The sequence below is a fragment of the Megalops cyprinoides genome, chromosome 16 (genome assembly GCF_013368585.1).
Source record: "Megalops cyprinoides isolate fMegCyp1 chromosome 16, fMegCyp1.pri, whole genome shotgun sequence".
Lineage (NCBI taxonomy): Eukaryota > Metazoa > Chordata > Actinopteri > Elopiformes > Megalopidae > Megalops > Megalops cyprinoides.
Window position 1 is genome coordinate 14523131 of NC_050598.1, and position 26494 is coordinate 14549624.

Below are 26494 nucleotides of genomic sequence, written 5' to 3' on the forward strand. Positions count from 1 at the left end.
TTGTGCATTTCTTTTCACGTCCAAGTTTGATGGTTGCTCGTTTTTAAAATTATACATTTACATTTAAAACTATATACAAAACTATAAAATAACAAAATATATTTATGTTTCTTATCTCATTCGTAATTGTGCAATATCTTAAAAGAAAACAACAACAATTTCACTGAGTAAATTGTCCACCAGCTCGCATGTAGCTGTACTGTGAAATACTGGCTGAGTACCGTCAAACTGCACTGTGATTGGTAGGAAGTCTGTAGGCTGTCCTCCGCTTGCCTTAGCATCAGATTACGCTGGCAGTTTGCGGGAGGACGGTACAGTTTGAGAGATGCTGGCAAATAGAATGTGACGGTGATCATATTCAGAGCATTGGGGAGCGAGAACCAGCAGCACAAGTACATGTTGCGACTTTTTTTTTTACTTGCCTTTGCACATCAAACGGAAGCAACTTCTCTCGACACTGACTCTCTCACCTTAAACTGAATGAGCCGGCGGGCACCACTGCTTTTTGGAATAAACTGACTGGTACGGATTGCAGTATTGTAATGCACAAGGCACGGCGAGGAGGGAGATATTTTGAGAATATTGTTATAACTGGAATTATACTCCACAGGCATCTCGGAAGGTAACGCCTGAGTCAACAATTAGGATATCAGGGGACAATCGTCGTTCAGTGCCGTGGATAACCTTAATGAAGGACCACTTCGGACAGAGATAAAAACGACTTCCTTCAGTTGGCTTTACCAACGGATGGACATGGGATTACCAGTTTAGATTCTATGCGGCGACGGGTGCAGAGCGCACATATCGAAGTGTGCACAGTTCGAAGGCGAGATCTACTAAAGCGAAGGGGAGGATGTGCTGAAAGACAAAATTGAGAATCGTTAGAGCACAGGTCTGCAGGGCAACCAAGCAGGCGAGTCTGGATCAATCGCCATACGGTACCTGTGTGAAAAGTGCACTCTTTGAGCATAAAAGAATATTTGTAGAACTTTTAGAATTAGCTAAATCTAGTCGATCTGAATAACAGGCGGATGTGAACATGCTTATAAAACGGTTTGGAACCTCCCAATAAAAGCATCGCTTCCCCTCCAGGGCTGTGTGACACCGCTAGCTGCACTTTTTGCACCAGAACTCGCTTCGCAGTTTAACCAAGGACACGCGTGCCAGCCGGAACGTTTACAGTCATTTAGAAAAGTCGTATTTGCATTCATTGGCGGCTGCCCATGCCTTCGTCTAGCAGGCCAGCGAAATAAACTCCATGTGGCGTTGAATCCAGCTGGGTTTACGTTGTATCAGTTCCTTTGAAACACCAAGTCACCAAGTTGATCAGGATCGTTGCTGCTGAAACGACAATAAGAATGGCTGGAGTGGGGTGCTGTTGGAAATACTACCTCTGGATTTTGATTGCCATGTGCAGATCTGCACTGCCCGTTGCAAAATCCTTGGAATCAGTTATATGGAGCTCTCAAAACCCCAAGTAAGTGATTTTCCCGTTTGCACAATATACGTATGAAGCATCACATAGGACAACCGCACTGAGAAGCACAAAGTTAAAATGATGGGTAACTAGCTACGTGAAACAAAAGGTCGTAGAGTGAAATGTAAACTGTCAGTTTAGTTTTTAGATGTCAAAACACTTCACATTATTTCGGCTTAGTATTTTAGGTGATCATTCGCTTTGCACCATAACACACTACCTATAGCAATGTATCAGTGGAGCAGTGACTATATTGGCAACTGTTTCTCCTTATAGTAGCATTACGTACTTACATGACAAATTGACGCTGGGCACAGTGTACATGGGCTGTCGCATTTAGTTTCTTTATGAATTTACTGATGGGAAGAGTTGCTTCCCCCCCCCCCACGAACAAATACCCCATCGCATAAACTCGTATTTTGAGGAAAATATCCTGACTGTTTTTAATGTGTGGGGCTGTACGGGTTGCACGAAACCGGCCCGTTGCGATGTTCGCAGCGCATCAGGTGAGTTTATACCATAAGGCCCAGTTTACAAGAAACACCGTATTCCGTATTAGGTGTTCTGGACAGGTACGTTGCTACCACAATCAGTCACACAGTAATTGATGTTTGGAGACTGTCAGTCAATCGACGAATGATGCATGAATCTACGCGCTGTTCGCTGTCTTTATGAAAATGTAATCATGCCTTCCTGAGTAATGTCGCTGTCATATCCGATGCCAGAGTTTATCGACATTTAGTGTCCATTAAGAAGAATTACATTTAGATATGGATTGAGATTAAATTCTACCTTCGTTTACATTCCACTATCAAATGCAATGCGGCCGTACGTTTTCCCTGCTTCGTAAATTATCGCAGAACACATAGCCTTCCTTGATTCAACACATTACCGAATTAATTTGCCGATGCTTATTTTGAAGTGACGTTTATTTAAAATGTGTTTCATTTTCGGCTGTCATTATAGCTCTTCTTAGTAGTGTTGGCTACATTGTGTCCACGTGTCATGCTTGCCGTTCTTTTTCAAACTTTTATGTTGGTTATTTATTCACTTATTACATTGCTCTAAATATTGTACGCTTGTGTTTCCTTGTTTCACATGTGTAGTTCAAATTAATATTACTTGCATTTTGCAGTGAATTATCAAGCAGATACAGATAAGTACGAAAGGCAGTAATTTGTGAATTATATTGATACACTGGTAATTTGAGGGCATTTTAAGTGTTCAAGATGAGTGATCGATTTGTAGTTATATATGTGGGACTCATAGGGTCTTCACGAATACACTGCTGTTTTGCAGTTTATGTAGTATGTGTGTGACTGAATTACTTTAAAATGACATATCAGTATATAATAATAATAAAAAGGGATAATTAACAAAGTACAATTAATCTAATGAGATAATGTTTTATTTTCCTCCTCCCTTAAGCTCTCATTGAAATTACTTGATAAAATCTGTCCCTGTAAATGACCTTTTTGACAAATGATTATTACATTCTAAATTTACTTTCAGGCTGAAGAGGAATGTTAACATTCTGATGATTTATTCTGTGTCTTGTGTCTCTCTTCAGGTGTAATAAAATGTAATTATTGTACCTATCTAAAGTATAACATGACAACAGAATAACATTTATAAACACAGCCACCATACATGTAATGTATGAGTTTATCATTTGGTTACCAGCTACCCTCCTACACACTGTGTTTTACTGTATGCATACTGTTCGTGAGTTTGCTGTGACACGGTTCAGCGGCAACCTTGCAGGGAAGCTTTTGTCAGTATGGTGAAATCTGTAAGGACTGAGTCGGGGTTTCACAAACCGCAGGCTGACAGGGACTGGTTGGGAATTACAGGAGGGCAGGTGTAAAAATAAGACGCTTTGTTGTTTTACAGCAGTCGGTGGTTGTTTTGTCAGGCAAACTGACGCATGTTGGTTCGCCCCACCAAGTGGCATTCCTTTGCACCACATACCCCCTGCAAAGTGAAGATCCTGCCACATTGTGGGCCTCTAAAAATATGTGCAGTCACACTTTCAGTTCGACACCTGGTTTCTGTGAACCCAACAATAGAATAAGACTAGATAATCATGTGCTGAATCCTAAAAAAAAATGTTTAGGTTTCAGAAAAAAAAAAAAAAAATTAAACACATTTATTTTGTGTGCCACTCTTTTGTTTTTTTTTTAGTATTTATCTGGTTGAACTCTTAAACATGAAAATAATTTCACATTTAATGTGACCACATGGTCTTTCTCCATTTTTTTGTGTGTATAGTCATGTAGTTGTAGCTGAGTTTCAGAAGCAAGCATACTTCATGGAACTGCTGCGGCCCGCTGATCTTTTTAATATTTCACGTTGATAATACTAACGTGTCTACTTATGCAGAGATATGTGTAATGGACTGTTGAAACCATGCTGTACCAACATGGCAAATGATGGATTTAATGTTTAATAGCTTTAATGACATGATTGTGGTGTGTGATTTCATGGTTGAGGTTGTAAGTCGTGATGAACGCGACGCTTATCAGAGGTTTCTAAAAAAGGTTGGATTTTCGTGACTCATTGGTTATGTGGCTCAGTGACATTTCAGGGATGTAGCTTCTGCATTCATGGACCTAAATGTTTTATTTTAAGATTTTATAATAAGGTATGTAGTAAAAGTAATAAAAATAAATAATTAATAAATTCATTAAAGTAACAGTTAGTCCATATCTCACCATAATTAAACAATACATTGTTAAAACAATATATGTGTAATAATTATACTTAATCTTTTGGTTATTTATTTGAAACAATTTTTTTTACATTGTAAATTAAATAAGGCATGGACATTTCAGAAAGAAAGAACCTTTGTGAAAGTGTTAGTAGTTTATTTTTGTGTTCTTATTTCAATTCTCTCTAACAATGTTGTCACAAATGAATTATTACATTTTTTAAGGGTAAACAAATATGATTAAACCTGGGATAGTTTAATAACAGAAATGTTTGTTAAATTTTCCCATTGGCAAAAAAAAAAAAAAAAAAACAATTCATGTGTTTATTCAGAGCTCTTTCTGTGTATTTGCATTTTACCCTGATGTTATTATCATCAAGAGCAGATTGCGTGGCAGACCATTATATCTGTTTTCAGCGACTCAGAATAAACATTCTTTAAGTTCCCGTCGGCTATAATGATTTTACGAGCGTAGTTGATGGTTCAACAGGAGGCCTGTAGATATTTGACTTTAAACAGACGTGTGCAATAACACTGCCTCACCTCCCAGATCAGTAAATCACACTCCGAAAAGGCTTGGGAGACATCCACTCAATTCCGTGTAAACAAGCCCCCTGATTTTAAGGACACTTTTATTCCTGAAGTCTTGGTTAGTATTGGCTGGTGTCAGCACACGAAAACACTTTCCCCGGTCCCTGTAAAATTAGACTTTTCTGGCACTTTTACTCTGTAAATTAGCCAGTGCCCATTCTGTCATGGTTCAAAGTTGAAAAGTTTTCACCTCATGGGTATTTTAACTTTTTTTGTGGACACAGACCTATAGTCTAGATACCTTATTCATATCCACTGTCTGCAAGGTAAACGTAAGCTTGCCCCGGGATGAATTAGGCGGCAGTTATTCAGTTATGATTTGAGGGATCTTGCCTTAAGTGCACAACGATGTTATGTGTAAGATGTAACCTTTGGGGCTCTGCTCCGGTGAACCTATTGTATAACGAACCTATGTGTTTGCGTGATTTTATCAGCTTTATGTCTGCGCTGAAGCTTTTGAATATGTTGTTAGACTGGAATGGTGTTAGAAGTCAGGCAGTTTGCAGAGAGCTAGAGAGCTGGATCAGACAATGGCAGTTGAGTTGGGTATAACTATGTATAACTATGGTAACTATATAACTATGTATACAAATTTCCTCAGAAATTGTTTAATATTAGAAAGTGGATTGTAAATGTTAAAAAAGTGGGTAAATATAAAATGGCAAGAGGAAAGATGAAATAATTTCACTTTGTTCCTTTTTATAAAGAGGTTTTTTAAATGCCTCTGTCATCATCTTCTTTCAACAAACACAGGAACTGGGTAGACAGACTTAGTACAATTGTTCGGGGTCACTTTTTAGTCTAGTTAGATCTTTAAACTGCCAGTACAATACAGTAAAATGCAATTTTCAGCAAAGTTTGTATGATTTGGTTAATATGATGACAGAAAGCCTGTGTTTCGTTCTTGTTAAAGGAAAGAAATGCCTATGGATGAATAAACAAAAGGGGAAATAGACTGTAATCTGATTACACACTCATTGATGTTGCCTACTTAAGCCTAATATCTCAAGAGAAGCTCAAATGACAAGGGGGTTGAAGAAATCTGCCTTTCATTTGCAAAGGTGATTTGCGAAGTTCCTAATAGAAGTGTAGTTGTTAAAATGCTTTTAACTGATTTATGGTCATTTAAATCCAGTAGGAACTTTTAGTACTGAGAGACACCATTACTGCTCCTGTGTGTCATATTTCAGTAGTTTCATAGGGAAGACTTGTGAGTTTCTATTGACTTTTCACTATGTATCTGCTAGCATAACAACAGTCAGTTCTTGCTTTAGGCGGAGTAGGAGTACTGCTGTTTTAGGAATTCACTAATTTGTGTTGCAGTCTCTTGCAACGATCCCATTTTCTTACTGGACTGGTGTCTCACCAGAATGCTGAGAAAAGAGTCTTCGTGTGTTGACTTGGCTTACAATGTGATCCTGCCGATTTACAGTTGGGTCTTTGGAGATGTTGATGCTCTGGAAAGCAGCTGTACTTTAACTAACAATGCAAACTAGCACTTTCCCTCTTTATCTGGAATAACAGTAATATAGTCCTGTACAGTGTTCGCTCTCATATACACTAGAGTCTGAATTATATTCACGGGATGGTGAGCAGGTGTTTTGGCCAGTAAGGATATCTGTGAGCTGATAGTTTGTCTGCCTAGACCTTTATTTTGGGATTTCCTTCCAGTTTTACAGAGATGACTCTTGAAAGCAGCACCTCACAATAAGCGTTTCAGAAGCAAAACGAGGTACCAAGAAGGAAATGAAGTCTATGAAGGAGAAAAACCAAGTCTATGGCTAAGGCTCAATGTCATGACATTTTTCCGTAATTTAAATACTAATGTAAGGAAGTATTATGATTGTATCTATTCTTTCTTACCGTCATAACTTTGGCAGTCACTGAAATGCATGAAAAATAATACAGAGAAAAAAAAATGTAGTTCACATGTAAGTAGAGTGTATCACAGCTATTAGATTAAATGCCCCCAATGACTATTGTTATATATGGTTTACTAAAGGGGTGCAGGGATGTAATTTTATAACCAGCCTAAAACAAATAAACTAAGCTGTTGGGCAGCAAAAAAATTCTTATCTGTCCATCAGCTGACTTGCTCCACTTGTTTTAAATCAATCTCATTCTATATTCTGTGTATTATTAGGAATATCAAAGAAAACAGATTGACAGTTTCTTCTACCTGATTAGTGAATGCCGTAATTACGCTTAAGAGGTAATGGCGAGTGGCCCGCTAGATCGCATCACATTGATTAGTGGTCTTCAAACTCAACAACGCAAATGGAAGTGCTAATGCTGGTAATTCATGGTTTGGGATAATTGTTCAAGTTAACTCTGCAACCAAATTGCACGTATTTTACCCCATTAGCTGTCATGGCAACACCCACAGGCTGTTTTATTTTCCTTTCTCTGTGAGTAAAGGAAAAAGAAAAAGATACGCAGCACGGCACTTGCAAGTGGGCACCCTCAAGCTGCATCTGTGAGCACTCTACTCATTAACAGTGCTTGTAAGCAGGCCCCCTGCTTCAATTACTGGGCGAAGATCACACCTCTACTCATAGTTATGAAGTAAAAAAAAAAGCAGGAGAGAAAGAAAAAAAACTGAATAGTTACAAATATTCACTATCGATTTGTGATTTAATTAGGTTCCGTGTCGCAGAATCCATAGCTCCCAGGTGTTCCCATTAAAAGGACGTTCTCCTGCCCCAGTTCGGATCCTGCGGCATATATAATAAATGACGGAGCATGCAGTGGCCTGTGTTTAATACATTAAAGTCAGCCGAGGAGGGTGGGGCCTGGCCTGTGGTGCCTCCTGGCGATCAATGTTACTGTGATTAAAAGTGACAGTCTCGGGATTAACTATGTCACAGTTTCTGTGGGTGATGCCAAACCTTCCACATCTTTAATAAACTTCTCTGCATACTTGCAGTTCACAAAAGAGAGAGGTACTCCAGCAAGAAGTGTCACAGAAGCGTTTTTGTTCAGACAGCTCGCCCCCCCATTCTCTTCACGCAGGTTCTGATCACGTTTCACAGGGATCTAGATCTGATTACAAAGAGCGGGGGGATGGGGGTTGGGTGGGGGCCGGTGGTTGAGCCACCTCAGGATGGCTTAGCCCAGATATAAAGCAGAAAGTAAAAGCAGCAATTGTTGATGGCAAACTAATATTCCACTTGTGGAAAGCAACTGGTCTGTCTGCATGGGAGAGTGTCGAAGTCGGGGCTATTTTGGGCAGATGGGTTTGTTTCAACGATGCGGACATCTGTCTGAAATCCACTCGACACAATATGGTTATTGTTGGGGGGAGGTGCCTTTAGAGGAAACGCGGTCTTGTTTCATCTTAATTCACTAACACATGAACCTTGATCATATCCCCTTGCTTCATGTACAAGGCCGAATTACATTAAGGTTGTTTATGAAAATGAATTACCATAGGTCTGTGCCAAATAATCTTTCAAGTGTCCCATTAATATATCAGTTAGCTTTGTATGATATGACAGGTACTGGCAACTCTTGTGGGGTAGTGGTAAGAGAACTGGGCCCAGTGAAGACTACTAGTTCCAGCACAGCTGTGTAGATGGGGAATATGTAAGAATGTGTTAATTGTATAATTTTTAGTATAGTAATTTGCCACAGAAAAGGGCATCTGGCAGCAATAGCATCTCTTAATATTTCTGTGTAGTAATGAGGATGGTAACAGTACTCTCCCTATGTGTATCACCTAAGTGCTCTAATTATAAATTCCAGTCAGTCCTTACATTATGTAAGAGTTTAATAAGTGACTAGTACAAGTGAAATAGTTAATGAGTTACACTGTCAGAGAGAGTGCTATCAACTGCCATTCATTATTCAAGAGTCACTTTGTGGTCAAGTACAAATGTGCTATTCACGTTACATTAACACGGATAAAAACACGGTGAAGAGTCAAGCCTCACAACTGCATGTCCAAAGATCAGTCCAATATTAACTTTTGGAGTTTGACCTGATGGAAAAACCAACAAAAAATCCCAATTTATTTTCAGAGAGCTTTGGACAGACAACATTGTACACATCTGCACAGACGTGCCTAATCAGAATAAATTTTCAACTTTTTATACTCATTCGCTCCGCAGATACCCTTATATGGGGTGAAAGCAGCAAAATTTATCCTGATCTGCTTTAGCTGTATTTGTATTGTTCTGATTTGACCCAATGTGGGGGTAGTTGTACTTAAAAAAAAAGAAAAAAGAGATGTCTGTAAATGCAGCAGAAATCCAAAATATGTTAAGGTACAGATGAATCCAGGTAAATGTAAACACAAGGTAATACTGCTTATTTTCACTCACCTATAATCCATTTCTACAACTCTGTGTTTGTACGGGCAGAAATAAGGTAATGTTAGTAAGCCTAAGTAACAGTTAGTAACAGAATCAAGAGCAGTGACCCACCTGAGGTTTGAGCTTACAACCATCAGGCCTGGTACCCGGCTACTAATTGCTTACTGGTTCAATGAGCATTTGATGCACAGAATCCTATTTCCCATGCCCCGGCAGCATTAAATATGAATTTGTGTTCTGAGAAGGACATCCAGGCGAATTTTCTTGGGCTTGTCCTGCCTTCAACTAAGCCGACGTATGAATGCTCACTAATGAGTGGAGGAAAGCTGCCTGGTTACGACACCGCAAAATAATCTCACCTCTTAGGATGGATTCTTTAAATACATTCAGGAAAATTAAATGCTGAAGAAGTGTCTCACAGTGTGTTGCTCCTCATAGAGGCACATGTCAGAGCTCTGGCTTAGTGAACGCTTAATGGATGCCTAAAACCCTCTACCAGATGGACAATGTTAAAGCAAGTCGTTTTATTTATTTTATTTTTTGGCCATTTCTTTTCCTGCCTGTTGTCACATTAAGAAAAGATTGCATGTTCTAAGTCTCCAGGAAACCGGATGCTAAAAAGGCCGTCTGGACATGATGAATGTTATGAAGGTGATAATTATGATGCATAAATGAACTGTGGACAGGAAATGTGACACATACTGTGACGCACATAATGAGCATCATTTTGTATGTTTATGGGGTGGAAATTTACTACTATTCACAACTATTTCATTCTATTTTTGTTCTCCATTAGGCTACCAAAATGTCATGTCACATATGACAACCTATTTGATCTTAATGATCTGGCAGATTTTAGCTGCTGTTTTTGAAGCTAGTTAACTACCATGCTGGCATCAAGGGTGCACCTACAGAAATGATGGGCACCAAATGGCACCAAATGTGGAGAAAACATCAAACCCATTATAATTTTGCCTGGAAAGAGGGCAGGAAATATTTAATTGTGATATAGTTGTGATTATACTGGGACACAGTTGCAGACAATAGATTTAGAACTTTTTATCGGCTCACTTGCACAAAGCAGATGCTTTGAAGTGCACCTTATTACATGTACACAACACAAATGTCTTTGCAAGTATTCATTTAGTACTACTGCTTTACTCTCTCTTGAGTTGTGATGGGTCAGAACATTTCTACTTTTTAAGATGTATCTTTTATAAATGAGTTGCAAAGCTTCTTGGGAAATACAGGACTGTCTTCTTCAATAGGCAGATGCTTGAGAAATTCTGATAAGCGTTAGATAGCAGGTTTCCCACGTTCCTGTCATTACACTTTGTAATGTGACTCAGATCTTATACATCTCTTACACTCATCTTAACTGAACTGTGTGGGTGTGCTGTAAATCATTTTAAAACTAAATTTACATGTATACTGTTTTAGGCATGTGAGTTTAGCAAGAATTGCGGGAAGTTTAATTAAAGTCGTAGATAAAGTTGAAGTGTAGGGTTACGGACCTCTGTCTTGATTTCTGGTCCCAGTGACAAAATTGCACCTTTATTAAAAAGCTGAACTGCATCCAGCTTCTCTCCTTTTTTCAAACCAGGCGTAGATAGTCTTTAAAAGCTAATGAGTTCGTATTTACTTGGGATAACTTTACACTGAAAGGTGTTGTTGTTGGATGATCTTCATGCATAGCAATTCCAGAGTAAAAAGTAACATGAATTTGGTCCAACAAAGCAACTAAGGGAGTGGGAATGGCAGTCCCAGGGTCCTATCTGTTTCTTGGATTAGTATTAGTAAAACAGATTCTCAGGAGTGGACAAGCCAGGGCAGGCCAAGGGAAGTCACGTTCACAGTACAAAAGGTCAAACAGACAGCCAGTCTGCCCATATGACTGGGCTGTTCAAGAAATAAACGCACAATTCATATGACTGTGCTTCACCAATATATCATGTGATTTCTCTCCAAGGTGGTTCATTGTGGGAAAAGAAAGATAGTAATCTAGGGGACACAAGCAAACTCTTGGCAGAACACTACTATATGCTACATTTATTCATTATTCATTTAGCTGTTTTATTCTAAATAAGAGTTCCTGTTGTGTTGTGTTTTATCTAGGAAAGAGGATACAGATTATTGTAATGTGCCTTGACAGCCCTAGGGCCAAACTGCTGAATGCCTTAAAGAGCACCCTCTGTGGTACCCTGCCAGGACTCCATCTCATTTCCCCTCCCCTCCCCACAATTGGTCTGTTAGGCTTGCAGGTAGCTCCAGTCTCTGTAGGCGTTGCTCACATGGTATAGAGGTCTGTGGCAGTGAGTGTAGTGGAAAGATTTGGGGTGAGGGGCCAAGGTGCCTGGGATCAGGGTGATCTATCATCTCAACCCTCTGCTGCACAGCCGATGGCTATTATGAGAGAGAGGGAGGCAGGGACAGTAAATGAGGAATTTTGATGTTAGAAACGGAGACAACTAGGCGATGCATTGTGAGACTTTTCCCCCGGCACCATGGCCGGGTGAAAGGGGGGCGATGGAACGGATTTGACAGCCATTCCAAAACCCGTTAGAACCCGCTTTTGTCAGTGTAGATCTAATTGAATAGTTGATGCTCTTCCTGCTGGGCTGAATCCTCTATAAATGTGTGAATGTGCTACATGGACCTTCACCCACAAACCTAATTATTAATTATAAAACAGACCTAATCCATCTGCCACCTAAATACGAGTGAAATTGCAGACCATTAAGGGTGCATGGAAATAGCAGTGCACAGTCTTCAAGATTTTAACAGAGTTAACAGAGACTTGGCAGTGAGGAAAAGCTACTAATTTCTTCATTCATCTGTCTGGGAGGAATTTGTCCCCTGTTAAGTATATATGACAGGTGGGAGCTGCAAGTTTGTTTTATTGTAAAAAGTTTTCTCTCTTGTTCCTTTTCTTTGTTCCCTCGGTATCTTGGGGTTGGCCTCCATTGCAAAGTAAGCAGTTCCAACACCACAAAAGCCAGTGCTCCACTGTGTCTGAATCGGAGGGAGGGGGGATGGGGGGGGGATCTCTTGCCCGTTAACCCATTCCACCAAAGCTGGAAGTCTGGGCTTCAGCCGTTGCTGTGTGAATGGCCAGCATGAAAGGGTCCCGGGGCTCGCTGCGGCGGAGTTAAGAAAAGGGCTGGATTAAAAGTCATGCTGTTAACGTCCCGCTCCAGCCCCCGCAGGGTCGGCGGGGCTCAAACCGCCAAGCGGCATGGCAGCTGTGACGGCTGGCTCAATGGGCGCACCCCGGGAAGCCACAACTGAGCTGCGAATTTCCCTTTCACCCCATACAAGCCTGCGAAGCAAGTTACACGCAAACCCAGAAAATTCACCTCACTAAGCACCCCCCGACCCCCCTACTCACCACTTCTTTTTTTCACCCCTGTGCATGCCTGACAAGCTTTAAGCTTTCTTGACTAAGTTCCACCATGTCCTCCCTCTTGCACATGTTCAGATACAGTGCAGCCAGAAACTATAATTAATGTACTCATGGCACAGAATGGACTGTAGATATGTGTAACGAAATGCACAATTCACTGGTGACTTTGTAGCTGTAACATATTGATGCCTCTGACAAGTATAGGAAGTTGTGTGACAGCCCCTCTTTGTTTATCTAAATGTTCATCTATTAGTCAGGACACAACACAAGATATCTGGCTATCTCTTGATTAGGTTGAAATTTTATGAAGTGATTGGCTTTGTGACAAGCAAGAACTAATTACATTGCAGAGCAGCTATAAAAAACGTAACAGGTGGTAGCGATGTGCATTCTACTAGAATGCCACTCTGCTTCATAATGCGTGTTGATAACATTAAGAATGTAATTAGGGAAAAAACATAGTTGTGTGGTAAGTTGGTGTTATTGCAGTTTGCATACTCTTTCAGTTGCATTTGTCTGCAGGCATATGTACGGGGAACTTTACCCAGAGGGATTTGATGTCCTGTAATTGAATTATTTTGATTGCCTACTTGATTGATGGAGTCAAATGTTCACACATTTTTTAAAAACTTTTTGTCTGCTTGTTATTCTTTTCTCTGACATAGGCAGTTCAGAGACAATCAAAGACAATAGGGGCCAGCAATCGGAGATTATCCTCGGTAACAAAAGCATTTGTTTGGAAGAGCTCCGAGCTATGGGGTTAAAGTTTCAGGAAACAGCATACAGTCTAGCTGTGCCAAAGGCATCTTGAGTTTCCTTTCAGCATATTTTTTGGGGAGTGAAATATGACATATTCTGAAGACAGAGCCGTCCCTGAGGGATTCTCATGATTGTCTGCCCAGAGTCTTGGTGGGAAAGGTTAAAGGGGGGGGGGGGGGGTGTTTGTGAGGTGGTACCGACACCTAGAGCGCTTCTCGCCGAGGAACACTCCTGCCTCTTTATAGCATTGAACAGTGAAATACCATCCATCCTAACGCAGAGCACAGCTCTCCCCAACCCAAGGTTAGGGATCTTTTCTGGCAAAAAGCATTTTTTGTTATTAGAGCAAATAAAGAAATGATTTGTTTTTCAGCCTTACATATCTGTTTATGTGCCTGTTAACTAACCCATTGTTCTGTCAAGTTATATGTCTGTCTATCCGTCTATTTGCCTGTATCTATCTATTTGCCTTTATGTATCTATCTATCTGTCTATTTATCTATCTATTTCCATATGTAACTCAAGGACAGGATGGCAAAATTAACAGAAGGCATTGTCTGAGGCCTAGAGGTGAATTAGCGCATGCATGAGGTAGCAGTGAAGAGTAATGCTAAGGGAATTTAATCTGTAACCACTGCTGATGGGTGCTTGGGCTATGTGCTTCACCTGGATTGCCTCATTAATACTATGAATGCAGCCATATTTTTATGTTTTCTGAGGTTGAGGACTCCCCTCAGTTTTAGACAGATTACTCAGGATCTGTAATAGCTGTCCACCCGTGCTGTATATCATTTTGTTCAGAACTAATTTGTCTAATGGAAAGTGCCACCAGCAGCTACGAGCCAGGCGATCATGAGCCATGAGGAATTTGATATGCTCTTTTGTATGAGGTAAAATAATTTTCGCTTGTTGAAACAAATGTGGTTCCTTGAATGTCCCTCCAAAAGCAAATGTTTCACCTCGGCTCAACTCACACACTGATAGGATAGGTTGTGGAGTTTGGATTGTATACGTACAAAAACATGTTAGAGGGAAATTCCATCTGTTCTTACTTCTGTTATATTACTGATAAAAGAAAATGCTTTCAGTAATCATTGAAATTGGTCTTGTTATCTGTGTGATCACATGAGCTAAGAGAAATGCCCAACTGCATATGCTTCAGCTATCAACAGGCAGAGATTACATATTCATTGTGTACAGTCATGCTGTTTACTGACATTTGATTGAACACCATGTAAGAACCACATTTCTGGTACATAGCTAAGACAAAATAGAAAGAAAATCCTATGTCCTGAAAAGACCAAGATATTGAACGAAGATGAATTAGAGTTCTGTTCTAACTAAACATGAAAACTTCTGGTTGATTGCAAACTGTAGGCAGGTTTTGTACCACTATTGCACAGGCAATCTTTAGTTTACTGATGATGTATTCAATGCATTCAACGTGGCAAGCTTCCTGTACATGACAAACATGGGAAGTTTCTATGAGGAAAAATGGTAGAGTTACTTAGTGGAGAGTGAGTTGAGCTCATATGGCCTCAATTTGCAGCTTACGGTTTTGTATGAATAGAAAAATATCTAAATATGTAACATGCTGATCAGTCTGGATAAAGACATTTGCTCAGTAAAAAAGATGTTTTACACTCAGTTTATCAGGCAGGAGTGATATTTTAGTCCAACAGGGAGCCCCCAGATAACTCCAGATGGACGAGGCCTTCCACTATTATTGGACATGTAAAGCACAGTACATAAGGGTGATGTTTTTAACAAAGCTCTCATTGTTTTAATAGGTCTCTCCCTGAATTATGTATGAAACCACTTATTCCAAATCCTGTGTCAAGCCTGTTCTTTTCTGTCATGATATGTGAGGAATGGGTCTATTATACATACACTCTTTCTAAAAACTGAGCCCTTCCTTGCATTTTATGAGTTACTCACTGGATGTAATTGGAATTGCAGTGCTGGAAGTCCTCAATAGTTGACAAATTGTCCCTGCTTCCAACCCAGTTAGAATCTTGGTTTTAATTAGGACTCAGGAAGGGTAGAGTGACACCCTTAGGGACTCAAGGTTTATCCTCATTATCCCCTAATTCATCTGTTATATATACACATTGCCTTGCTCTGAAATGTGACCTGTTGCTTGGGCCTTCAGGGAGCAGGGTCTGAAAAGAGGCTTCGGTTTTGCCTCCACCACCTGGGGCACAAACAGAGACCTGACCCTTAGCCTCCAGTCTTTCACTGAGGCCAGCCAGGTGGTCACATTGGAGGCGGTGCAGGGGATCTTAAACAGAAAAGATTTTAAACTGTAATCAGAGTCCTTGTGTTTATTTTTTTGACATAGCACATGAACTGGAAGCATTTAGAAATTGACACAATTATGCCATCATATCTGTCCACCAGCTGTGTGTGCCCAAAATTAGAAGAACAAAGTAAAGTAAATAAGTAAGGAATGTAATGCTTAATTTTTTTCACAGCCATATGTTTTATAATGTTTTTGGTGACTTAATGTGCTATTAGTATATTTCAAGGAAATTATTGACAGTGTTAAAAATCAGTCGTGACATGCCTTATATGCAGGCTCCCTTGTTAGCTGTATGTGCAAAGCCTGACAGCTCTGTTCTGAGCTAAGACTACACAAGCAAAAAGGTTGAGCAATGAAAATCTGCAGGTTTCTCACTCCGTCAGGTCGTGTTTCTCATAACATAAAGGACGGGTAGATAACCATCAGCTCTGCGTCGTGCACTTTGGGGCAGTATGTGTATGCTTATATCAGCCAGGTGCTTAGTTGTCACCAGACTAATGTAACGTTGGATGGAAAAGTCAGGCCTGAAACATTGGTGATCGGCTTGGCACGTCCGTATCTCGCTTGCTATATCTCCAAGTGTCTAAAAATTGCAATTCCCTTAATGCAGAATGAACTCACAGCACAATTGTCATCCCCATGGCAACGGAACCTACCAAAAAATGTGCTTAGAAGAAGCTTTCACACTGGCAAATATGAAGTGGATTGACTCTTCTTCTTTTAAAAAAGAAATTTAAAACAAATAGTGTGTGCTAAGTGTACATACATTTTGATTTGATTGCCTTTGTGTCATTGCAAGCCAGCGTGTATAATTATCCGACTGCTTCAATATTTGAATTGCCTGCGTTAAATTAAATCTTACTGTCTTTATGTACTTTGCGGATACGTGCATCCAGGGTGACTTTAACAGCTTATGTTTTTTATTGTTTAATTTATTGTCCATCCAGTTTAATTTATTGTTTTCTGAAGCAATTCAGTATAACTGCCTTGTTCAACTATACATCAGCACTGTAACTGGGATCTGAATCCAGAGCCTTCTGGTTACAATCTCAGCACCTTAACCATTGTGTGGTATTACCACACCAATAAAAAGCAGAAAGTTTTTTGTTATCAAATTCTGGCAAATCGGATAAATCTGAAGGTATAATCATCAGAAATGAAAATTGGTCTGGTGGTGGTGGTGGGGGGGGGGGGGGGGGGTATTTAGTTCATTTATTGATGTCCCCTGAGTTTGGGAGCAGAAAAAAAAAAAAATCAATGAGTGACATTGCCTTGCTTGCTCTGACCCAGTTGTGCTTGCTAAAAATAAACTGAAATAAACTGAAAACTGAAATGTAACCTATATCTCAGTGCATATGTAATAAATGAGCCATCTACTGTGGAAATGTGAATTGAAATACTGCTGCATGACTATGTATTGTAGTAGCTGCTTTGCAACAAATCCACAGGTGAAGCCTGTGGGCCTGCCTGCCCCAGCATTTTGTGGTTCATTTTATCTAGTTTCTGCATGTGATGTTTCTGGACAGGATGTATCCTTAAATCATGTTTCAGTTGATCAGATTTACCAGAAAAAAAGAAACTTTCTTTCCTTGTCCTCAAATGTGCAGTCAAAACCGCTTTTCTCCTAACCATTCCTATCTCTCTAAACTGAGTCCAATGAAATAATTGCTTCAGAAAGGAGGGGGCTGTTCTGCAAACATAAAGTCTTCCAGTGCATTGTGTTGGCATCAAGGTTGCCAGCTGCCTGTCGAGGGCTGTTATTGCACATCAACATTTTTCCATTTACAGAGTGTGATTTGAAAAATGGCCTGGGTGCATTGTGTCTGGCTTGTTAACTGCAACAAATAGCCTAAAGAGTTTTGTGAAACAGTTTTTTTTACCTCTTTGGCTTTGGGGTGTTCTTCAAGGAGAATTGCACTCTGAGACAAACTCAAGCCAATACATGCTGAACGATGACGCAGGCAATTCAAGGAGGTGTGAAAGCCAAGCTGTGCATTTTACAGTTTATTACTGTGACAGCTAGGATAGTGATAAGGGTCCTCCAGGTAGGCTGCACATGACCTGTTACTTTTACTCCCAAATGCGCTGCCTTCTGTCTGTACTGACTGACCTACTTCCTTGATAATGCTCATCCAGGACCAACACAGACGAACAAAAGTGTTTCCCTGTGCTCCTATAACTCTCTTAGTCCCTGCTCACCCTGCTCCCACATACCCCACCATGGAATGACATATGTGACCATTTGCTTGGGTATTTGTTTAGTCATGCATGCTGGGAAGCAGAGGGGAGTGCTTGTTTTACTGATGGTAATGGGTGCAGGGATCCCACTAGGATGACTGGCTCCTCTAAATATTAGGTCAAGCAGCAGAGAACAGGAACTATACAGTCATCCAAAGCAAAGGCCTCCAGAGTTTTGTCTGATGTCTGCCTGTCTGTCTTGGTAGACGTTTCCCTGGTCACCAGGAATGTGCTAGCTAGCCTTGTTTATTTATTTCGATGTGGTTGAGTGGCTGTGCATAGTTTGAAGCAGATTAATGATATTTCAGAAATTATACAGAGTGCTTTTTCTGTTGCATTCAGCCATTAAAAATCTTGTTGGCTTCAATAACTTTGTTTTTTTTTCCACCAAAAAAATCCTGAACCAGTGTTGTGAAGGGTGGTCCTGTGTACCAGTCTGTTTCAACACAATAGTGTAATATTCCCATGTCCAAGAAATCAGTGAACAAAGTATTTTTGCTCCTTTGTTTGCTTTCAGTAAAGTTCCACATGGGCGCTCTCCGTATCAAAACATAATTGCCTTTGACATGTTGTTTTCCTGAAAGCATTATGCAGAATATCAGGGGATGTTGTTAAAAGCAGCATAGATACAGTTTTGCAAATATAAAATTTTTGTTCTGTAAATGTGTGACCGCATGCGCCCCCATGCCAGAAAAGCATAGAAGTGAGTTAGATCTTGGAATCTTGGATGAGTAAGACTTTTCCAGTAGGTGCAAGGTCACCCCCTTAGTTCTCACCTGGATAACCAGCATCTTAAGTTACACATGAAACTGGAATCAGTAGACATATGTACATGTTAATTGGAAAGAATTCAGCAAAAACTTGGTGGTCATTGGGACTTGCTGGTTGCAATTGGCCTTTTGAGGCAGGTTTCATGAGCTCAACAGAAAGGACAGCTACACTGTATCGGTGTTCTGTTGTCACTTTAGTGGGCTTTCCAAAGCCAACAGCCAAAGACAGCGATACTATTGATAGGGACACTTGGGATACTAGGGACTTGCCTGATGTAAGTACAGGAAGGCAGAGGAGGGTCAGCTACGTCACACGGCTGGTTTCAAAAACAGCACGCTGGCTACAGCCTCCAGCGACAGCTTTCCACTGACGTGGCTTTGAAGATGGAACATTGTGTGGCATCAGGTCCTTTTTTTTCCTGACCCGGTGGGCACCGGTGTGTTCTGGTCAAGTGGGCAGGAATAGTGCGAGTCCAAAGGCGTGTCGTCCGCTTTGGCAGCTGTTTTCAAAGAGAGAAACATCGGGGGGTCGTGGGAGGGTTTCAGGTGTCGCCCCGGGCTGGCCCTGGGAAAGATTAAGGCCATGTATCAGTTTCAGACCATGCTAATAGTGATAATATAGCTTTCCTTATGGCATGTGTTTCCCTTTCCTTTCCTTCCCTTTGCCCCACTTTTCAGACTAAAACAAAAAGGCATGCAGTTCTCATGAGAGTATAATTTAAAAGGAGACATGACAATAATTAGAATGTTTTTGTTTTTTGTTGTATTTTTTTATATGAAAAAAGTAAACACATTAGTTCAGAAAGCCCCTCGGCTCTTAAGCAAAGACAGAAAAACAAATTTGTTCTTACAGTTCTCACAGAGTAATGGATGTGCTACATGTTTTCTCTATTAATTTATCCAGGGGGGATTTTTAAAATTATTTTCAAATACACTAATCCAGGGAGAACTCTAGGATGGTGGTATCATGTTCAGATCAACTCAAAATTATTATGTAATATTAACAGAAATAATTTTCTGGCACGTTTGGAGATAAAAATTCAAAGTCTGCACAACTTCATTAAAGGTCATAACTGCAACCGGTTACATACACACAGAAACAGATTACTTATTTATGTTAATATGTCTCTATGTGTGAATTGTTCACATTTTTCACAAAAAATGGGCAATATCTCAGTCAGGCAAATTTGACTGTCAGCACTTTAAAAAATCTTTTTAAATTCAAGTTCTCACTCCCAGGAAGTGTTTAAATGTATTTAGATGTAAAGCCCTTTCTGACCACCAAGGCACAATGTAATTACAGATGTTGAGGAACAAATGTTGCTTCTCTAAATGGCTCATGTAATTAAATCAGTGATGTTACTGCACTCTATGGTTGTCTCTTTGTTCAATGTGCATGATACAGTGTATCCAAAATGGCCTCTATGCAGTGTACTCATCATCACTGCAATAAAAAAAGAAAAAAAAAATACTGCCATAAAATGACAACATCAAAGAGTTCATGGGGCGTATGCATAAAACTCAGCACTGTGTAGCTGCCAATGTTGTTATTTGCTGTCACTTATAAAAATGAGTGATGCATAAAAATAATTCCCTGGTCTCACCACAGATGAAAAGAAGAGTCCCATCTTGGGACCAGTTCTGATGTTGGTAATCCATCCCATAAAACAGAGCATGCAAATGGCGACAGTAAATAAAGTAACAGCGGTATCAATAACCAGGTAATAACGTAGGAGTGTATCGTGTTCAGTGAGGAAGTTTGGCATAGTAGTAGGATTTCTTTCTTTTTTTTTAAATCTGTAAAACACAAGTCATATTTGTATATGCTGGATGATCAGTTTTGATTCAGTCTTCTCCTTTTGCTTAAGATCAGTAATCAGTAAATGCATGGTAATGTCCTTTTATGCATAACTTTAACAACTTGTATAGAAATACAGGAATGGTAGCATTTTGTCTTTTATCATCTCTGATGTCAAATGCCAAAGCAGCCAGAAAACCTCCAGGTGTGCTTTTATGCATCGCTGTAATACAGTTTCTGCATTTCCATGCAGGTTAGCATTAACATAAATTTTTATACATACACTACAATGTATTTTACAATGATGATAATATGGGCATAGTGTTCTATATATGTAGCATTTGTACTTATATTTACTGCTTTGTATTTACAGTGGGTGGGAAGGGACATGACATGCATTTGGTTCTGTGCATGTGGGTTCTCAGTCTAGATTGTGATCTGTTAACTAAATGGTGCACAAAGCAGTGAGCAACAGGCCCCTTCTGCTCTTCCTCCCACATTTGAGGCTTTAGTTCTGTCTCAAGTTCTCTTGTCTGCTGTTAGAGCGAGGAACAAGAGAACCCGTCGAGAAGGTCAGAGTTTATGAGAGGTTGTCTTGGCCTAAAACTCCTTGATCATATGGCCTCTGTGTGGAGGGCGGAGACCGTATTACAATTCAGACATAAGGGGCTGGATCTGTCCCCCTCATTAACCACGACAAAGTGATGCTACGTCCCCTACGCACTGTCACCATGAGGTGGGGGTATTAAAAACAACATAATATACCATCAAAATGTCCCCTGTAGAATAACGCAGCAAATTACAGCCTCTGACCGAAGGCACAGAGTGCCCCTAAACTGTAATCTCCGCCGGCATAATTGTACCCGCGGCCTCATCGTCGGCTTCCCGTGAAGAAATAGAGCTGTCTCTTTGAGTGACAGGCTGTCATTTAACACTCATTGTTCCCAGGCCTATTCTGGCAGCTTTTCATGCTCTGCTTCACTTGGAGTGGGAAGCTCTGGCTGTTTATAAGGAGTGAGTGATAAAGACAGGCTTTGATATTTAAAATATCCCAGATAGGAAAAAGAGACAATCCAATTCATTCAAAACATTTGCAGGGTTCCAGTTTTATTTTTGAAAAGCATATGACACTGTCAGCTAAGTCGTGAGTTTTTATGTGTTTTTGTTAATCGTGGTAATGAAATAAACAAATATCTGTGATAGATGGTGCTTAAAACCATCAGTGTCACTTTACCTTAAGTCACGTACACTCAGAACAACAGGTACAGTCTATTTTTTGGTAGTAACAGAGGAGGGCCCTAAAGAGGACAGTTAGATTCGCAGATCGTTTAGCCCTGACATTCAGGGAGTATTTTTAGACTTCAAAGCTCTTTGAAGCAGAAGCTCACAATATTGTGCTCTTGGAAAATAAATGATTACTCTTGGGAATCAGGACTAAATGGATTTTTTTTTTATTATTCTGAAATCTAAATTTGTCCCCATGACAACCTGTCAGTAGATCTGATTTTCAGTGAAATATTTCCTTGAGATTAATTGGCTTGCTCTGCTGGACCTGTGGTGAGTCTTAGGTGTTAAAATACAGCCTTTAATTCAAAACGTTAGCTGCCGAAACTTGTTCCCAACCAGGTGTTGAGCACATTTTTCTTCTGGCTGCAAAGTAAAAAAAAAGTCTGCAACTGCATGCAAAAGATCTCACAAAATATCAGTCCTGCATTTGCTATCGTTTTTTGTCTGCCTGTCTTCTGTAATGTGTTCTTGATTAGTTTTTTGTAGGATTATTTTTGTTGGGGATTTTGCTTTGTTTTTCCTATGACAATGACAACTATTATTTTCCCATCAGGCGAGTGGTATCCTACCAGAGGATAGTGCAGGCTGTCTCCAGGGTATGCGGGGTGTCCAGACTTGTTGAGGGGAGATTAGAATTGGGAGTGGGCTATTCACAGGTTGGCTCTTATTGCCTGCGTTGTGTGGAAGACAGTCTACAGATTGAAGCCCGAGGTACCAAAAATGTGACGATTCACAGTTGGTCTCTCAGAGCACTCAGGTTTTTTTTTCTGTCGCCAGCTGCGTAAAACCCATTTCCTTGTGGCTCAGTACAAATAGATATACCTCAGAACAAATAGTTATTGCATGTAGGGGCAAGATTCTCCTTCGGGGAATAGTGTTCTTTTTTTTTCAAGAAAGACAGATCCTGGGACCACTCACTATATTTAGAACAGCGTCAGTCACCTTGAATGTGCTCTGCAGAAGAATGTCAGTGAGTAGTATTAAACATGCTTTATCACAGCAAAATGGCTTGTGTCTCCTTCCAGCAATACATAAATACCTCAGTCTGAGAATGCACTGGTGATTTTAAAATGTGGACCTGTCACATCCCCTTTTTGAGTATTTGAGTTGTTTATTCAATTATTCATGTTGCAAAAATATTTTAACCGAGATTGTTGCAGCCAGGTTTTCAGGTTTTAAGGGTTTTAGCATAAATAAGTCCACTGGTGAGAAGTGGTAGAGGAAAGAGCCTGGGATGAACCACAGATTCACAGATAGCCCCTTTACACTTGCAAATTGAGCACTGGATCATACACTACTAGACAGGGGACGGGAAAAGGTGTGAAAGCAAAAGTAATTAGCATCTGGCTCTTGCTGATCTTGGCTGGCTTCTTTCAGGACCACAGGAATATGTTGTCTCCTCTTGTTCCTGCTGGCCTCTTGAAAGGGATGGGACCCACAAAGGAGTAGTTCTTTCCCTGTTTGCTTTAGCTTTTGAGAAGGCTTCATGAACCCTGCAGTGGGTGGGACCATGTACCGTCAATCACTAACTCATGTTAGTTTTTCATTGATGTGGAATGTAAGCTTGTCTACTCTTTAAATGGACATCTAGATGTAAAGGGTAAAGGTCATATTCAGAAGCAGCTGAGAGGCCTTATAAGATGACATATTTTAAAAGGGTTTCAGAGCAACTGTCCTGGATTCCGTGCCTGGTGTGGTATTATTGTGAGACTGGAGATTATGATCAGAGATTGGGGCTTCATGAACCCTACAATGGATGGGACTACTACTACTATTTTTGATTGGTTCACATGTGAACCAATCAAAATACTTACTTAAATGTGTTAGATGGTGTCAGTGAAGCTTCATTCTCCAATCACTAGCATTATTTGTGATTTCTGTCTTATTTAAGTTATTATTATTATTTACTAAGTTATTTGCTGTAGATTGATGACAGAGTGACAAAAAAAATCTATGAACATACTATACATGTGAAACTGTGGCCAGTAGTAGGGAAAAAATCAGGGAGAGTGATATTAAGTTGTCACTGACCCATAACTTTATCAGGTGAAATGGATTTTTTTTTTTACCTTTGAAAGCCAATTAAGGGTAAGGAAAGAATGCAGCCCTGCAAGGGACACTATTCTCTCATAGAATTTATTCCACTAGAAGATACAAAGCAATTACAAAGCAGCTGGGACGGCGTGAGATTGGGGGCTGCGGTGAACGTGTTGAATATTCATGATGACATTAATGAAGTTTGGAGTAAATGCTTCTTGGCAACCGGTGGAATCCTGGCATGGAAACGACAAACCATTTCCAATCAATTATACTAATCAACAGCTCCAAACTGAGCAAACTTAACTTTTTTTGAAACCGGTTCCATATTGCCCAAATTGAGCTCTCTTCTCTCCATTTAACACCTCATTAAATGGAAATTTATTAAACAGCTTAGATGTGTTTCTGAGGTTATGCTCTGTGGAGGATTAGGTTTATCTGAGATATGGTTATAGCTGCTAATTGGAATAACATTGAGCCTCCCTATGTTTCATTCCGTTTCAATGAATTCCAAAGTCAGAGGAACTTGTTTGTCTGAGGGTACTGTCTGATGTAACTGTTTTCAGCAATCACCACAATGCAACAGGTACATACAAAACCCAAGATATTTGGAATGGATAACATTTTTTTATTTACATTTAATTATTGCATTGTAATTGCTGTTCTGAACATCACAAATAGAGCAAAGAGAACACACGTAATATTGACCTTACCTGATTTTCAGAAGGTCAGTTCAAAGGCTCAAGGCTTTTATATGAAATAATTGGCTAGAGCATTTTTAATGTTTTAGACATGTTGTCACTGTTCCTTTGTGTTGATTAAATTATATTTTTTTGCTGTGTGGGGGCTGGATTCAGTCCTAACACAAATTCCTTTCTTCTTTACACAAGCTGTCAGGATGTGTAACACACTTTTGCTTCTCACGTTTTGTTTAATGTCAATGACTGCCAAACGTGTGATTTTGTGCACGTATAAAACATACCATTTGCTCAACTTAGTCTCCTATAAAGCAGAGCAAACTGACAGAGGCGTGTTGCTATTGAGGTTTCAGAAAAATGCAGACAAGACTCTTTGTCTTTTTTATTGACTTTCAGTCCCCTGTCCTCCAGCCCATCGGCTGCCAGGCAGAGGAGGTGTCCATGGAGCATCGGCCAGGAATGCTGGTTAAGTGTCGGGGAGGTCCAAGGAAAAAGTGATTTGTGACTGTTAATCTAAATAAAGATATTGGAAAAAATACAGTATATTGAACACCTACAGAGAGAGAGAGAGAGAGACAGAGAGAGAGAGGGAGAGAGAGAGAGAGAAAGAGAGAGAGAGGAGTGGTAGGATGGGGGGGGACACAGGAACTATGTGCGAGAGAGAGAAGGGAGAAAAAAATATTTATTCTGTTAGATTATAGAAACAGCAAGAGTTATGGTCTATCTTGATTTGTTCTTGATGTGTTCATGAGAGTTATTGCAAGTTAAGGCATGCTGGAGGGTTGCCAGATATGAGAAAGGAAAAATGCTTCAAGGCTTAAACCAGCTTCTCTTGCTTTATGGGTAGCTAGAACTGGAAGGAAAAGCGCTGCCAGCAAGGGTATATGACAGGGGTATTCACTGCTGGATACCACAGACAAAGCCAGCCATGGTAATTTAATGAAGACAAACATATTTTTGAATATATTCAACTTTCACATAGTTAAAGCAGTCCACAAAATTTAATTGGGTTCCTACTGCATAAAACTATGGAATATTAGGCATAAAAACAAAAATAAATAAATAAACACAGAGACTTTCTGCAAGACAGGGTGGAGGCTCAAAGCTTGGTTTCAAGAAGCCTGAAGTTCAAGTAGCGCATGCTCTGGTAATTACAGATTGCCACACCCTGTTTGTCCGTGGGTGTACTCATAAATGGTTATGATGTACTGGAAAGCTGAATATCTTGGACTGACTTCTCAGTTATGCACGGCAGGGAGTGTGAATTTAGGCTACACGGCATTCAAGGAGCCTGCAGGCTGCAGTCCACATGCAGAGTTAACCCAGAGGTGTTTCCAGTTTACGTAGCCATTTCCCTGTAGTGTAAAGAATGACAAGAGTCAGGCTTATTCTTATGTTTTTTTTTATATTATTACCAGAATGTGGAGGAGCAGGTAGATAAATAGCAAGCTATCATTACAAGCTATCATTACCATTCCTTTGGCATCACAAGCATCCTCCCCCAGAACTGCTTCACTCCCTGTAATATAATATGCATGAGTTTGGTTATGCAGTGTAACAGCTCTTCAGAGCTGGGAGATATGGTCAGTGCCAAACTGCTCATGCGGACATCTCTCAGACTTGCTTCCCTATCCTATTCCTCTCACAGCAGTCGCTTCTGCTCTGGCACCGGAGACAATGGAGCAGACAGAGCAATTCCTCATGTCTGACTGTCCTGCTCCTCAGAATATGCTGTATTGCAATGCTACTGCACTGCACAGTATGTAGGCTATTGATAAGAAACGAAACAGGATCGCCTTGCCAGCTCTGTTCTATTACTCTGTGAAAGAGAGCACTCAGTGAGAGGAAAACTGTGAAGGAGAGGGCTGACAAAGACAATCTCGTTCCCCATTGACTCGGCCGACACAAGTGCATTTACAGCTCAGCTTCCGGTATCTCTGAGTCTCTTCGGAGGAGACGGAGGGGAGAGGTGGGCTCGGGAAGACTCCCCTGCACCTGTTGAAGGCAGAAAAGGGCCAACTGGGCACCCCGGCAACATCAATCACATTCGGATTTTGACAACAGGAAGAATGTGTGTCACACGGAACCAGCGCACAGGCTGACAGAGCGAT

At 40.3% G+C, this 26494-nt stretch overlaps 1 protein-coding gene across 1 annotated transcript in view; it reads left to right on the forward strand.

The window, feature by feature from the left end:
• The first annotated feature begins 326 nt into the window (after window positions 1-326).
• LOC118791023 (ephrin-B1-like) overlaps window positions 327-26494 on the forward strand; it is a 77804-nt gene continuing 51636 nt past the window's right edge. The window contains exon 1 of the mRNA XM_036548235.1: window positions 327-1477. Within this exon, the coding sequence (XP_036404128.1) occupies window positions 1359-1477 (119 nt within the window). The 5' untranslated portion in view covers window positions 327-1358. The remainder of the gene's footprint in view (window positions 1478-26494) is intronic.